Source organism: Chrysochloris asiatica, unplaced genomic scaffold (genome assembly GCF_000296735.1).
Source record: "Chrysochloris asiatica unplaced genomic scaffold, ChrAsi1.0 scaffold00087, whole genome shotgun sequence".
In the NCBI taxonomy this organism is placed as follows: Eukaryota; Metazoa; Chordata; class Mammalia; order Afrosoricida; family Chrysochloridae; genus Chrysochloris; species Chrysochloris asiatica.
Genome location: NW_006408605.1, coordinates 10631490 through 10648921, shown reverse-complemented (window position 1 = coordinate 10648921; position 17432 = coordinate 10631490). Strand labels below are relative to the sequence as shown.

General features: G+C 34.7%; 1 protein-coding gene across 4 annotated transcripts in view; it reads right to left on the bottom strand.

Annotated features, from left to right (window-relative positions):
• ANKHD1 (ankyrin repeat and KH domain containing 1) overlaps positions 1-17432 on the bottom strand; it is a 155643-nt gene that overhangs the window by 54457 nt on the left and 83754 nt on the right. For 2 of the 4 annotated variants that reach the window (XM_006866151.1, XM_006866152.1), the window contains exons 10-11: positions 15193-15302; positions 2958-3192 (exon numbers count right to left, since the gene is read on the bottom strand). In XM_006866151.1, the coding sequence (XP_006866213.1) occupies positions 3091-3192; positions 15193-15302 (212 nt within the window). In that variant the 3' untranslated portion in view covers positions 2958-3090. Of the gene's footprint in view, positions 1-2957; positions 3193-15192; positions 15303-17432 lie in introns of those variants that run through there. The other 2 variants (XM_006866150.1, XM_006866153.1) reach the window with 2 other exon arrangements.

Below are 17432 nucleotides of genomic sequence, written 5' to 3'. Positions count from 1 at the left end.
CGTTGCCACACTTGAGCCCTTTTGTTGTTGTTGTTGTTGTTAAGTGCCGTCAAGTCGGTTCCGACTCATAGCGACCCTGTACAGGGTTTCCGAGGGTGTAAATCTTTACGGGAGTAGAAAGCCTCATCTTTCTCCCGCGGAGCGGCTGGTAGTTTCGAACCGCTGACCTTAAGGTTTGCAGCCCGATTCGTAACCACTACACTACCAGAGCTCTTTTACTCAACACAAAATAACCTAGAGAGGGAGAACTCTGCCGTTTTTTTTCCCTTCAAAAAATAAAAATGTATTAAAAGTTTTGTGTATTTCATGGATTGTTTTAATCAAGAACAAAAATTGGCAAACGACTTCAAACTTTGAGTAGCAAAAATTTTAAATGTATTTTTTTGACCTTAATAAAGTTAACATTGAAAAGTGAAGTCATATTTAAAGTTTATTAAGATAAGCTACTCACAAACAGTTAAAGTATATTGATAAGCAGATAATTACAGTTCACTAATCCTTTAAGAAGTCCTGGTATAGCACTGGATTGCAAAGTCAGTTTGAACTGCAAAGTTGGTGGTTCAAGCTCACCAGCCGCTCCTTGGAAACCCTATACAGGGTCGCTATGGGTCAGGGCCAAGTCGACAGCACTTAGCAACACCAATCCCTTAAAGGAGTCCTAGTGTGGCACTGTGGGTTAATGCACTGGACTGCAAAGCCAGTTTGAACTATAAGGCTGGTGATTCAAGCTCACCATCAGCTCCCTGAAAACCTTATACAGGGTCCTTATGGGTCAGAACCAACTTGATGGCACTTAACGACAACAACAATCCCTTAAAGGAGCCCTTTAGTGATTAAGTAGTGATTAAGAGTCAGGCTGCTAATATTAAGGTCAACAGTTCAAAACTACCAGTGGTTCCACAGGAAAAACATGAGACTTTCTGCTCCCATAAAGATTTACAGCCTCAGAAATCCTATACAGAGTTGCAAATGAGTTGTGTCAGAACTGACTCCACAGTACATAACAACCACCACCAATACCTTAAAAGTTTATCCATGAACCAATACACTGCAAAGTTCTGGTTCTTATAAAAAAAATGTCTAGGAGAAAAATGTTTCCATTTTTTTTCCCATTTGGCTTTTGATAACAAAATTTAATCTTAAATTGTTTATTTTCTTAAAAATAAGTTGATTTCCTTAAAGATTACAGTTATCCCAAATAGATATTTAAGGATTATAACAATATCACAGAGACAGTGTTTCTTATAGTTAGAGGGGGAGATATTCTAAAGGGGATGACCAGAATCATAGGGGAAGGAAAAGAGACTGATAATACAGATATACTAGAGGATTCTGATATTCTCCCTGGGGAGAGGAGAGTATGTTCTTCAAACCCATCATTGTATGTTAATCATTATCTGAATGATCTACTGTTACTGATCTGATTCATATCCCTCAGGAGAACTAGAATGGACAAAAGAGTAAGATGCACTGTCCTAGGGCCTGTGTTTAGTTTCTAAAAATCACAAGTAACTAAATGATAGTCCAAGTTTATTCCATTTGGATGGAGGATGAATGATGTATTATAAACCAAGATGGCAAAAGACCAGAACTCAACAATAATGAAAAATTATCTACACTGTCTCTAGCAATGTCTCAAAGTGTGGAATATATATAAATTATCATCATAATCTTCTGGGATATCAGTTTAAATGCTGATTCTCCACTCTAAAGCTACTGAAGCTGAACCTCTAAAAGCAGGACTGGTAAGCCTCATTTTTAAGAAGCATTCCACTTTTTGGCACATGGAAGTTTTGAGACAGCTAGAGAGAGTTTATAATAACAATCCCTTTCACAAATCTAGGAAAAACTATTTTATCTGAAATAACAGTTAGCTTCCAGATGTTGTTGTTGTTAGGTGCCATCGAGTCAGTACTGACTCATAGCAACCTTATGCACAGCAGAATGAAACACTGCCCGATCCTGAGCCAACCTCACTACTGTTGCCATGTTTGAGTCGCATTTTGAGTTCCTTCCAACCTGAGGGGCTTATTATATGGCACTATGTCTGACAGTGTTTCTCTGCTATTCATAAGGTTTTCAGTGACTAAATATTCAGAAGTAGTTTGTTACTCCTTCCTAGTCTGTCTTCATCTGGAAGCTCATCTGAAACCTTTCCACCATGGGTGACCCTGCTGGTATTTAAAATAGCTTTCAGAATTACAGCAACTCACAAGCCACCACAGTACGACAAACTGACAGACGAGTGGTAGCTACCAGATAGGAGACTGAAATATGGAAACCAAGGGGAAGTTCATATTTTTCTATGACATTCTGTTATATAAATGTATTTGGTTTTGTCAATAACAGCTTCTCATTCAATAAGGCAAAAATGAAGATATTTAATAAACATTATGATTAAGAATGGCTTGTACTGAAATTATTTTAGACAGCCTAAAATACAATGCATTCCTTATTAAAAATTTAAGCACTACACCTGATTTTAAACAAATCTTTTTGAAATACAATGGATATTAAGTTTGCTTGACTTTAAAAGCCATCAAGATATAAATTACATATATTTTTTCAACAGAAATGTTTGCCTAAGAACAAATATTTATCTTTATTATGAGCCAACTTCAGGATGAACCACAGGAGACAATTTTAAATAGAAAAAAATTTAACTTTTAGTTTGCAGAAATTAGGTCATGAACAATATAATAAATGTTTCACCACCTTTTAAAATTCATCTGTTTAATGAGTATATAAAAACTACCCAATACATCAAAACTAAATCTCAGTGTCTGATGTTTGATGAATAATAGTTAGTGCAAAGGATTTGATCATTGAGACTTTCAATTGGGGTGTCTAAACCCTCCCTCATCTAAGGGAGAATGCAAAAGAACTTAATAAGGAAATCTATTTTCACCTGAGACTTTTTATGAAGACCAAATAGAAAAAATACTAAGGAAGCAAACTACTAGTAAGGCAGATCTCTTTTTATTGGGACTTCATATTCTTTTTCATTTGAGGAGGATTCCCTTTGTTACCCAGCAGGGTCCTGGAACTTCTTGCTGAAATTCAGATATCCAGAGTTCTGGTTGCCTACATCTATTCTTTATGTGGTAGCTTACAAGCATCAAAGGCCACCCTCACCTGATGCTTGGCCGGATCTATGCCCTCCAAAATAGTCTTCATGTCCTCCTGCTTGTCCTGTGAAAGGAAAAAGAAGAACTCACGGATCTCATTCCAAAAACAGAAATCACATTTGGCCATGAAGACCTTGTGATTGGTACTTCAAATGTTGGACTTTGTTAACTATGGGTCTTCAACTAAAAGGATTCTCATCTGTAGACACCATAATCTTATGAGCAGAGTATGAATTTTTGAAGGGTATGGTTTTCTACTACTAAATATAAATCTTCACATACACAGAAATAATTCTGCTGAATTATTTAAACACATAATTTTGTCTTTAAATAAAACTAATGCCATAGATATAGGAGCAGTATCTTTTAATACTTGACTAAGGAAAATACTGAAATCAAAAGATTTGGGAATGTCAGAAGTTGGGAGAGAAAGTAATAAAAATACTAGTAACACAATTAAATAGCTATATAACTTCCACCCCCTGATAAGTGCTCACATAAATTAGTGCTCACATGTTTGAACTAAAACAGGAACCTTCAAAGAACTAGAAAGAAAGAATATATTTTTTATAGATCCAGATTCCTAATAGAGAAAAACTACCAGATAGTAAGACAAGGAAAAGATTAAGGAACAGTAATATGTTCTATGGTCACTGACCTGAATCAGACAAGTTCCCAAATAAAAGAAAAGTGACCTAAAGAAGCTTTCATTTAAGTCACTCCAGCCTCCTACCTAAGCAATATATTTGTTCGCCTAAGGAGACACATGTTCCAATGGTAGTTGTTTCCTACCATCAGAGCATGTGTCTTCTTAGGGTAACAAATATGAACAAGATTGATTTTGTAAGGAAGTATTCAAGACAACTATATGATTTGAATTAGTTTATTGTTAAGCTCACTTCCTCTCCCTTCCCATATTATATTCAACAAGCAACAAGCCCAATACAAAATGTGTAACAAGCACAAAGCATCCAACATGGAAACCATTAAGAAGTACTACAAAAGTGAAAACAACAAAATTTTAATAAAATATTCCCCTACACTTTCAAATAAAGAGAAAATAACTTTTTAATAGCTGAACAAAGTGATGTAACAGTGAAAGTAAATTGAAATGTGAGTTGAAAGAGAAGAAAGCAAAAAGAATAATGAAACCATAACATAGTAGAAGCAACAATAAGTAAAAAGAAAAAATACTGACCTGGAGGACAGGCTCAAGAAACAAACAATGTAGAGGAAATGACACGAAAGGAATTGGATGTAAAGATAACACCGATAATGAAGATCCAAAAGTCACATGGATAACTCACTCAATTGGCATACTATAACTCGTAAAGTTTATGTTCTACATTCTAATTTGGTGAGTACGATCTAGGGTCTTAAAAGCTTACAAGTGGCCATCTAAGATATAACTATTGATCTTTATTCTCTTTATTCAAAAGAGACAGAAGGAAACCAAAGACTCAAGAAACTTTTCTACAGGACTAATAGTCAACAAACCAGTTGCTCCTTGAAAATCCTATACAAGGTCGCTATGAGTCAGAACTGACTTGATGGCACTTAATAACAACAACAGTAACAGGCTCTTTCTACTATATTGTATTTAATCTCTACTAAAACCTAAATCACTATTTTTTATATGATCTCAGTAAATAATCCAAGAAATAATACTAACTTTCCATTTTACAGATGATAATATTAATAATATTGAGATAAATGTATGCTTATAGATAGACCAGTGATTTGATGACTGTGATGAGGTACCTTGTCTACTGTTTCTTTCTTTCTAAATTAATGTAGCATTTGTCACTCATGCGCATATCTTCATGTACATATCTCCACGTACAAACTTATTATAGGATGTTTTCTATAGGCATTCCTTCCTATCAGTAGATCTACTTTGGAATAACAGTGCATGCCTATAAAAATGTTAAACTGGATCACACACTTAGCAAATCAAAACAATGCAATATTGCCATCTAACCATAAAAGACTATCATTTGGCATCTAAACTATCCACAGTTCTCACTGAGACTTTTGGAAACTCTGACTCTGATCCAGTGATATTTCATAGGCAACAATCATGTCTAATGGTGGGACATGAAAGTCAGCAACACATGAACATCAAAATTAAGTCAAAATTAAAAGGAAGGATCTTGAGAAATAATAGTCAAGAGAGACTGGAGGACTGTAGAGGAAAAAAAAAAAAAAGAAAGAAAAGCAAACCATAAGTGCATTAACTGAAGTAAGCTATAGAGATGAGAACAAATTATGAAATATTAAAATCTGACCCTTCAGATCTAAAGACCAACAATTGGAAGAAATGGCCTACAGTAATGCAGGATACCAGAATAGTGAATCAAAGACTATGAGAGTTAATCAGCTTGAGTTTTTAAATGGTATTTATTGGTTATTTCTAATCAAGCAATTAAATTACAAATTTTCAAGGACATTAATAATATTAAAAAATTCATTCCAGTGAAATAGAATTAAGAAATTTCTAAGGTGGTTTGTTGTTTTTTCTTTTAGGCTTTAAGCACTACAGAATGCTGATGTGTTTTAACATAAGTTTGTTAAAATTATTTATACTATATTATACCTGTAACATATGATACCTGGTATGGTGCTATAGGATAAGCACTGGACTGCTAACAGCCAGGACAGAGGTTCAAACTCAGAAAGCCTGTACAGGGTCACTATGAGTCAGAACTGACTAGACAGCACTTAACATCAACACCTGTAATAGAAAGTCTTGGTGTGATGCTATGATAAGCATAGGACTGGTAACCGTAAAGTTACTGGTTTAAAACCCACTAGCCACTTCTCAGAAACCCTATACAGGGTTGCTATGAATCAGAATTGACTCTGTGGCACTTAACGACAACATACCTGTAATAAGGAGCCCTGGTAGTACAGTGGTTAAATGATCAACTACTAACCAAAAGGTCTGTATGACAAAGATGGGCCAATATGCATTTCTGAAGATTTACAGCCCTGGAAGATCCTACAAGGCAATTCAACTCTGATCTATAGGGTTGCCAGGCGAGGGCAATGGGTTTGATTTTGATTTAAACCTACAATAACATCAAATACTAAAATCAAACTGGGCCCCTCCTCCCATTCACCCAAAACAAAGATATACTATGTAGAGAAAGAAAGCATATACAAGAATAATCTTTATTTCAATATACAATGATTCTTATTACATTGGTAACAAGAGATACAAATAGTAATAATATATGAATTTAGTCATTTGTTCAACGCTATTTGCTTACATAGTGAATTCTGCCTACCGAGCAGAGTGCTGGTGTGGCACTGTAGAATAATGTGCTGGACTCTAAGATCAGTTTGAATCACAAGGTCAGTGGATCAAACCCATTAGCTGCTTCTTGGAAACCCTATACAGGGTCACTATGGTTCAGAACCGACTTGACAGCACTAACTAACAAAAACTAAACTTAGTTTTAAAAGAAATGTAGAGATTTTTGAACTTCTCAGTTCCATCTCAGGAAACAATGCAAGAAGTCCAGGTTGTTACATTACAAATTTTTTTAACCATCCAAATGGATTAAAGAAAGGGAAACAGTAGTATTTAACCTGCTTTGAAAAGGTAAATAGAATATCAAAACCTTGAAAATGTGCCAAAAGTTAAATTCTAAAATCTAACAAAGTTGGTCTTGGTGTGACACTGTGGCCTAATGTGTCAGACTGCAAAGTTGTTTGAACTGCAAGGTTGGTGGTTCATGCTCACCAGCTGCTCCTTGGAAACCCTATATAGGGTTGCTATGGGTCGGGGTTGGAATTGACTCAACAGCACTTAACAACAACAACAAAGTTGGTCTAGATTGTGTTCTAATGGTTGACATTTGCATCCTTATTTAAAACTGAGAGCAAAAATATTTCTCCAAAAATGAAGGTTCTGATTTCGGTGTCTGTGAGGTCCAGGCCGGACTGAGCTCATTAGCTCACACTGCACACGCCCTCATCGCCACCACCCTCTGCCTTCAACCCGACAGAAACTCAATAAAGTGGTTTAACCTCTCCCCTCCAAAAAAGAAGGTTCTTAGGCCAGCCCACAAAATATTTAGAGAAGTGTCAAACCTAAACACATCTGTCAGATGCCAAGAATATAGCTCCAGTTCAAAACACTAAGGAAATTACTCTAGTCCAAAACAGATACTAAGAGAGGGCAGCAGAGACTAGAAGACAGGTAAGCAGCAATGGCATTATTAGGCCCAACTGGAAAAAATCATCAGTCATTTTTCTCAAAACTCAGGGGTTGATTTTTGTACTTTATACTCTGCTACCAGCACAACTTGAAATCATAAAACTAAGATATATATCTTAAATATCAAACATGTATTTCCCCATACCTTCAGTATTTTCTATAAAGAACAAATATTAATGTTTAAAAAGAACTAATATTAAAACTGAGACTCTTCACAAATAGCAAACATATAGGATAGGTACATATTTTAAAGGGTTAAAATCAATATATGAAATAATTTATAAGAAAAAAGCTGTATACAAGAAGTTGCTAAATCTAATACAATTCATGATAGCGAAAAATAAAAATAAGTCAAAAGTTTAATAATATGAGATATTATACAAGACTTATAAGTATAAAGATACAAACAATGAAAAATATTATGATTGAATGCACAGTGAAACAGGAAACTATATTATATACTATGATTATAACTGCATTAAATATGAAATACATGTAAATATGAATACAAAGATAGCAAATACAAAAATACCTAATATTAGAATAACATTAAGTTATTTAATAAGGTATGTCTTCATCTGAGTCTGTTTTTATATTTTGAATGTAAGTAAATATGGTGAATTCAAACAGTAACTATCTGTACATTTAAAGCAACTCTTTTAAGGAACCTTAATCATGGACACGCTATTAAACTTATTTCAGGTGTTTAGCTACTAGAAGTCTATGAAAAGCATTGAAAAATACTTCAAAACAGATTTTTAACTCAGTCAAAATCAGTAAGGCTTTGCTGTATTTTAGAGCACATTTACCAGACAGTTCTCTTTTCCAGTTTAATGTTTTCAATGGAACTTCACAGAAAGAGGTTAAAAGAGTTACTTTGCTCTAGAAAAGTAGTAGTATTAAACTTTGTCCTGGTGTGGTGCTTTGGATAAAGCACTAAACCACAAGGTCAGTTTGAACCATAAGGTCAGCAGTTCAAACTCACCAGCTGCTCATTGGAAACCCTATACAGAGTCACTATGAGTTGAAACTCATGAGGTCAGCAGTTTGAAACTGCCAGTTTTTCCGTGGGAGAAAGATGAGGTGTTCTGCTCCCATAAAGATTTATAGCCCCAGAAGCCCCAAAAGGGTGGTTTTGAGTCAGAGCCAACTCCACAGCACACCACCACCATAAATTGAAACTGACTCAATGGCACTTAACAAAAACAACATAGTATTTACACTTTTATATTCTTCATGTTTGTTGTTAAGTGATAAAATACTTCATTTTCCAATTTTTATGGAAGATTCAATGCAACTCTAAAAACAAAAAAGATATAAAAATACTTTTGTGTGATTCTCAAAGAAAAAAGTGCACTACTCAAAAATTTTAACTGATGGGATAGATCATAATTAAAGAGAGTGAATACTATCCTGATCTACATCTCAACATTTTAAAATTAAATGGGAAAACAAATCTCCAACGTTATATATAAAGAAACACCAAATAGCTAAAGCAATATTGAATAATAATAAAGTAGAAGGCCTTACATTTCCTGAACAAAGAACTTTATTATACTGCCATGCTAATTAAAACAGCCTGGTACTGGTACAATGACAGACACACAGACCAATGGAATAGAACTGAGAAGACAGAAGAAATTGCTCCAAGGGCCAAAGTCCACTCAGTGGGGGAAGAACCAGTCTTTTTAACAAATGGTGCTGACAAAACTGGATTATCGATATATAGAAAAATGAATTAGGATCCATACCTCACACTGCACAGAAACTAACCCCAAACCTCACACTGCACAGAAACTAACCCCAAATAGCTCAAAGATCTGCATGTAAAAAATCAAAAACTATAAAGCTCCTAGAAGACAGCATAAGGCATAAATAGTATATCACATAAAACTAAAAAATGTATGACCGGCAGAAGATAATTTAGGTAACTGGGACCTCCTAAAAATTAAGCACTTAAGCTCATGAAAGACTTTACCAAGAGAGTAAAAGGAGAACCTACAGATAGAAAACAATCTTTGTCGAAGACATAGCTGTTAAGGGTTTAATCTCTAAAACACACAGAAAACTTCAAAAACTCAACAAGACAAACAATCCAATTGGAAAAAAAGAAAAAAAAAAAAAAAGGTTAAAGGACATGAACAGACATTTCACCAAAGAGAAGAGAGGGCATTCAGGTGGCAACAAATACATGAGAAGACGCTTGTGATCATTAGCCATTAGAGAGATACAAATTAAAATTACAATGAGATACTGTCTCATCACAAAAATAGCAATGATTGAAAAACAAAACAAATGCTGGCAAGGTTGCGTGGGGATTAGAATTCTTCTATATTACTGGTGGGATTGTAAAATGGTACAATCACTATGGAAAACATGATGGCACCTCCTGAAAAAGGAGAAATACCTTATGATCCAGCAATTCCATTCCAGGGTATGTGTATCCTAGAGATTTAAGAGCCGTGACATGAACAGATATATGTATATCGGGCAGTGAACCTCAAGGTCAGCAGTTCGAAACTACCAGCTGTTCCACAGGAGAAAGATGAGGCTTTCTGCTCCTGTAAAAATTTACAGCCTCAGAAACCCTATACAGGATTGCTATGGGTCGGAACTGACCCACGGCACTTAACAACAACAACAACGTATTCACTGCAACATTATTCACAATAGCAAAAAGTGCTCATCAACTGATTAATGAATAAACAAATTTTGGTACATATATAAAATGGAGAACTATGTGATTTATAAAAATTAATGAAAAAAAAGACCCTCAGCGAGAGGGATGAAAACAATGGCTACAACAATGAGCTCAAATATTAACAATTTTGAGGATGACAATGTTTCGTTCTGTTGTACATAGGGTCACGATGAGTCAAAACTGACTCAACAGCACCTCACAGCAACAATAAAAAACAATGAGGATAAACAAAACTTCGTAAAACATGGATGAATCTGAAGTACAAATACTGAATGAATTTCACTATTATAAAAAGTCAAGAATAGATATATACAATGAGAGCTAAGTTCTTTGTTGGTTACCTGGGATGGGATGATGAAGAAGCAATCACTTTCTAGACAGAAGACTTTTATTACGTTTGATGATAGGAAAGACAAAATCAATTATGGATGAAATAAGCATACTCTGACCAAGGTAAATAAAGGCACTAAGAAGTACATAAGGAAAAGGAATAATTCTGGTAAATGCTAAAACATACAATTTGCAACAACAGGAAAACAACAAAAAAATATATGTGTGTTACATAGATACTTAAGGATGCCTTTGTATACTGTAAGGCATAGCTGTATAGGTATATCTATAGGCATACACATTTGTTTATGTTGCATATAAAATGTTGTTTGGGTGCTGTTGAATTAGTTTCAACTCGTAGCAACCTTATACACAACAGAAATGAACACTGCCCAATCCTGCTCCATCCTCATAACTGCTGTTACATTTGAGCCCATTGTTGTTGCCACTTTGTCAATCCATCTCATTGAGGGGGGTCTTCTTCTTCTTTGCCCACCACCCCAGGGGTTAGTCCATCCTGATAACATGTCCGAAATATGATAGTTGCAGTCTTATCACTCTGGCTTCTAAGGAGCAGTTCACCAACACTGACTTGTTTGTTCTGGCAGTCCATGTTGTTGTTGTTAAGTGCCATTGAGTTGGATCCAATTCATAGGGACCCTGTATAGGGTTTCCAAGGAGCGACTGGTGAGCTTGAACTGCCAACCTTGTGGTTCAAACTGACCGTGTAGTCCAGCACATTAACCCACAGAACCACATCAGGATTCCAGCTGTCCTTGGTTATTGTTGTTAGGTGCCATCGAGTCGATACCAATTCATGGTACTTCATTATAATTCAAATGCATAGATTCTTCTGCAGTCTTCCTTGTTCACTGTCCAATTTTCACAACAGTTTGGGTCAAAGGCACCTTAGTCCTTAAACTGACATTTCGCTTTTTAACATTTTAAAGAGGTCTTGTGCAGCAGATTTGCCCAATGTAATATCATGTGATTTCTTGACTACAGCTTCCTTGAGCGTTGACTGTAGATTCAAGGAAAATTAAATCTTTGGCAACTTCAATCTTCTCTCCATTTATCATTATGCTATTTACTAGTTCAGTAGTAAAGATTTTTGCTTTCTTTATATTGAGGTGCGATACATACTGAGAGTTAGTAGTCTTTGATCTTCATCAGTAAATATCTTCAAGTCCTCTTTGCTTTTATCAACCAGGTTGTACCATCTGCATATTGCAGTTTGTTAATGAGTATTCCTCCAATCCTGATGCCACATGCTTCTTCATATAATCCAGCTTTTTGGATTATTTGCTCAGCATACAGATTGAATAACTATGGTGCACACTTTTTTCTGATTTTAAACCACTCAGTATCCCCTTGTTCTGTTCCAATAACTACCTCTTGGTCTATGTACACACTCCTCAGGAGCACACTTAAGTGTTCTGGAATACCCATTCTTTGCAATGGTATCCATAGTTTGTCATGAACTACAAAGTTCAAAGCCTTTGAATAGTCAATAAAAACAAGTAAACATCTTTCTAGTATTCTCTGCTTTTAGTCAAGATCCAGCTGACGTCAGCCATGATTTCCTTCTGTCCTCTGTCTGAATCTCGCTTGAACCTCTGGCAGCTCCCCTTGAAGTAATGCTACAACTGTTTTAGAATTATCTTCAGCAAAATTTTACTGGCACACATTATTAAGATTTATCAATAATTTCTGTATTTCATTGGGTCACCTCTCTTTTGGATATCTTCCAATTGGTTGGCTGGGCACCTGTCTTGCAAATATCTTGCATAGATGAGTGACTGCTTCCAGTGCTGTATCTGTTTATTGAAATATTTCATTTGTATTCCACCAATTCCTGGGAACCTTGTTTTTTCCAATGCCTTCTTCAGTGCAGCTTGGACTTCTTCTGTACCATTAGTTCTTGATCATATGCTACCTTTTAAAATGAGATAGCTACATATAAAACAAACCACATAGGGGGCACAGTTACAGAGGCTTGCTAGACATTAAGAAAGACTAGAATCTTAAATCAAATAACTCATGAGATTGGTTTATTGGGTTAAAAGGCTTGGAACAACAGTTTTTTTTTAAATTTTGATTGTGATTTGAGTGAAGGTTTATAGATAAAATCATCAGCTTTACATTTAACAAATCATACACTTTGTTTTATCTAAATGATTACAATCCTCTCCATAGTTATCCAACTTTTTCCCTGTGATTCTTATTTTGCATTCCACCCACCTTCCTATCCCTTCTCAATTTTGTCCTTAGGTAAATGTTGCCTTTTTGATTTTGAATGATTCCATGGTGAGCATGCCTTGCTAGTGATGTTCTATCTCCCCATCCCCACTCTAGAACTTAGTCACCTGGCATAACATAATTCTATTCATATGGAACAGAAAAGAACTAAGAGAGCTCAAAGAAGAAAACAGTCCATGGGACGAAAAGCCCATATGATCCAAAATCTCTTTAAACCTAAGACCAGAAGAACTAGAAGTTGCCTGCCTTTTACTACTACTGTTCTGATCAGAGATATACTAGAAGGTTCTGGATAGAATGGGAAAAAATGTGGAACAAATCTCAAATTCATGAAAAAAGGCCAGAATCAATGGACTAATAGAGATCAGAAGAATCTTCAAGACTGTTGTCCTAAAATACCCTTTGAACTTGGAATTGAAGCTATTTCTGCATATCACCTTTCAGCCAAATAAGAGATTCGCTGATAGAATAATCAGTATCACCCATGAGTAATGTGCTCTCTGAAACAATTAACTACATGAGACCAAATGGTCAACATTTATCCAAAAGTAAAGGTGAAAAGGCAAAAGGGGAAGGAAAGCTAGATCACTTAAAACAGAACAAACAAAATGGAAATAATGAGAATGTTGACATACTGTAAAAATGATAACCAATGGCACAGAACAGTTTACATAAAAATAATTGTTAAAAGGGAAACTAATTCACTGTATAAACTTTTACCTAAAACATTACATTAAAAAAAAAAAAAAGACTGCTAGTATATTATTATGATACTTAGTGTTCATGGAAATTATAATAATTAGCATAATCACACTATATACTCATTTTAATCAATAATTACTTTTCAACAAATATTTTCAGATACCTATTTGGGAATGTTTCTTATTGGAAAAAAGGAGCCCTGGTAGTGATGTAGGATAAGCACTGGCCCAAAATTTAGCAGCTCAAACCCATCAGCTGCTCTACAGGAGAAAGATGAGCCTGAAAAGATTCACAGCTTTACAAACACTATATAGGGTTGCCATGAGTCACAATCAACTCAATAGCAGTGGGTTTAGTTTTGGGTTTGGTTATTAGAATTGATTTGAAATATAGCACTTGCACAGTTTTTTCCTAATTACTTGAAACTATTATGTTCATTGTCTACAACATTCATTGCTATCTATGTCTCACATAGTTTTATGAAGTCTATGAGAAGCTCTAGAAAGTAGTTTAAAGCACCCTCTCAAATAAAAATTAGCCAGCATATACAGTTTAGCAAGAAACATGGATATTTGCTAAGAGTATTACATATGTGAACCTGTCATTAATTTTGAAATTTTAGAATACAATAAAAGATGAGGAAAAAAGTAAACTATATAATAATAATAATAATAATAATGCTGTGAAAAAATGATCAATAGTAGCTTTGTTTTTTAATGTTTAGGTAATCAAAGGTTTAAGTTTTAATTCCAAGAGCTTTGAGAAATAAAGTATACAAAGTGATTTGACACATTATTCTAGTCTGTAAATACACTGCATTTGTGATATGTCTACTAAAGGGCAGTTGAAAAAGTACAGGAACGTCAAATTATTTGGGTGTGAAAAAGAAACAAACTAAAGGTTTTATCAAGGAAAAGGAAACAGTGAATCCTATTAAGCATTATTTTCAAATACAAGTAAAGCACACAAGAACTAGAACAAGTAGCCAAGCTTAAAAAAAAAAAAAAGTTATACAGAGCATGCAAACTATTGATCTTTACTAGTGTTTTCTAAAGGAACCCTGATGATGTAGTGGGTTAACTAGACTGCTAACTTCAAGGTCAGCAGTTAAAATCCAATATCTAAATATTAAAACGAAGTGAGAAACAATGAGGGAGTCTCACGGTGGTACGAATTACTAATGCACTAGGACTGCTAACTGAAAGATTGAAAGTTCAAGTGCATCTAGAGCTGCCTCAGAACAAAGGTGTGGTGGTCTACTTCCGAAAAATCAGTCATTGAAAATCCTATGGAGCAAAGTTCTGTTCTGACAGACATGAGATAGCCTTGAGTCAGAATAGACTTGAGAGCAATTGGTTTAAATTCTTGAAAGGAATCATGCTCTCCTTCATTTGAAGTTACCTCTTCCTATTGGACTTAGGAGCTAATATTTCTCTGAGATAATATCTTGACTTCCCAAAGATTAGTTAAATGACCTTCCCATGTGTTCCCATAGCACTTATGCTTACAGGGGTCTTTCCTCATTTATGAAGCATATTCACCATACTCTTTCTCAGCTGAGCCTAGATGGAGCCCCAGAATCCTCTTTTCTTGGGGATTGCTATGAGTTGGAATCGATGGCAACTAGTTTTTTTTCTTTCTTTTCTTTTGAATTGAGGTATTATTGACATAAAATAAACTTTATATGTTTTAAATATGCTATTTTATATGCTTTTACATATGTACACATACACAAAGCCATCACTAAAATATATAAGATAATATATATAATCTTATCAAACTCAAAATAAATGAGTAAACAAGTATTAACATTCACACAGAAATATTTAAAATTAAAAGGATCTTACTAAATCTGCCCCAGCTTGAAGTAAAACATCTGCTACATCCGTATGTCCATTTTCACAAGCATAGGTTAAGGCTGTGTCACCTGTTGCTGTTGTAGCATGAACATTAGCACCTAGCAAACAAAAAAAAGTATATTTATTTTGTGAACTCTAAAGTTATATTAGTTAATCTGATTTTGCAGTCTGATAAAATTGATGAACTCAAATTTTAAAATATTAGCATGTGTTTTAAGTATCCTAATTTCTATTTAAATATGCTTTATGAAAATATTTTCAGCTACAAAGAAAAGAACTACACCAAATGATTTTAAAATACAGCAAACTGTCTGTATAGCCTAAGGAAAAAGAGACGCAAAAATACAAAACATTAAAGTGTTCATAAACCATATTAAGACATTTTGCAGAAAAAGGAGGGGAGTGGTTGACTTTGCAGTCTAGGAACGGAGGTCCCTGGGATCATCAAGGGAGAAGAGTGAAGTGCGGGACCCTACCCAGAGAAAGAGTGACGCCAGAGATGGAGGCAGAGATGATGATGTGGAGAGAGGGAGAGGAGCTGTGTGATGACAAACAGGGGGCAGGCTTGTGGGGTTGATGATGCATGGAGGGGACTGTAACCATGGCAATGAAATGATATATGATAGGATGAATATAAAGCTAATGTTTTCCCATGTAATTATCACATAATTCACAATAAAACATTTAAAAAATAAAAACAAAAAAATCAACCATATTAGTGTTAGTGTTGGTTTGCATTCTGAGACAGATCTATGGATACTGTGATATAAATCAAATGAGTATTTGGTGAGAACAGAAAGTTTTGGCATGCTTGAGAGAAAACACAGATGTAAGATTATTGACGTTGAATAAATCCCTATGATTTTGAATTGAAAGTATGGACATGATGTATTTTACCTATAAAGAAAATACACCTTTCCTAAATAAAAAGGCTTAGAAGCAATGGTTGTTGTTGTTGTTAAGTGCCGTTGAGTCGATTCCGACCCATAGCGAACCTATATAGGGTTTCCAAGGAGCAGCTGGTGAGCTTGAACCACTGATTTTGCAGTTTGAACGACTTTGCAGTCTGACACATTAGCCCACAGTGCCACACCAGGACTCCTAGAAGCAATGGTAGATCAATGATAAATGGTACCTCTAGTTTACGTTATAGTCTCTAAATACTATTTCCTACTAAATAGAATTAGGGCTTCTAGAAGTGGTTGATTCCAGAAGTACAAGGTGAGACTGAAATATCTTGCTATATTAAAATACAAGGACGTTATAAGAGACTATACTAAGGCTATATCAAAGGAATTTAAAAGCTAACCTTTTTGACCAAAGATAATCATTAAACGGTTTCATCTTTTGACAGTTTCTGCATCAGAAAGAATAATGGCTATGATTGAGTAAAACCTATCACATATGTTTAAATTTAGAAGTACAAAATGATACTTAATTTAAAAACAAAAATATTCCAGTGGCCATCTGTGAGGGATGCTAGGGAAACACCTCATTGTATTGAAACTGGTAAATGACAGGGGGAGGGGAATCAAACATCTATTCTGCCATTACTATATGATCAGTATCTAAGTAAGGGTAATCAAAGAGTGGTGGGGAAGTTTCTCTATATAAACATATCCTAGATCCAAATAAAAAAGAATAACAGAATTTAAAATACCACCCTTTTATAACTACTAATGAATTACCAAATTTAAACAAAGACCATTAATGGCTAATAATGTCATACATCATACAAAAAGATAATCAGATACATTACTACTGCCTAAAGAAAGTATACAAATACCATCTATGAAGTTGTCATGTAAAAAAAACAAAAAATCCAAGCCAGAATTCAGTCAAGCCTCTATATTTAACTACTAATTTGTAGGAAACCTAGAACAAAATAACAAGCTATATAAAATTAGGGAGATTCAATTAGCATCCCATACACTGGGAATCCTAAAGGATAAACATTTCTTCAAGTAAATATTGCAAAGAAAGGAAAAAAATACAAAGAAAATAAAAGATGGAAGGGAAGTACATAAATTACAAGAAATCACAAAAATTGCAAGAAAGACATATCAGAGATATATAAATCTCACTTGAATTCTGATTCAACAAGTCACTAAGCATACAAACACATTTGTAAGACTATCTGAAAATATATAAAAACTGCTTAGATATTTGTGATACTAAGAAAACATATTATCTTTTAAAGATACATACAAAAATATATATACACTATT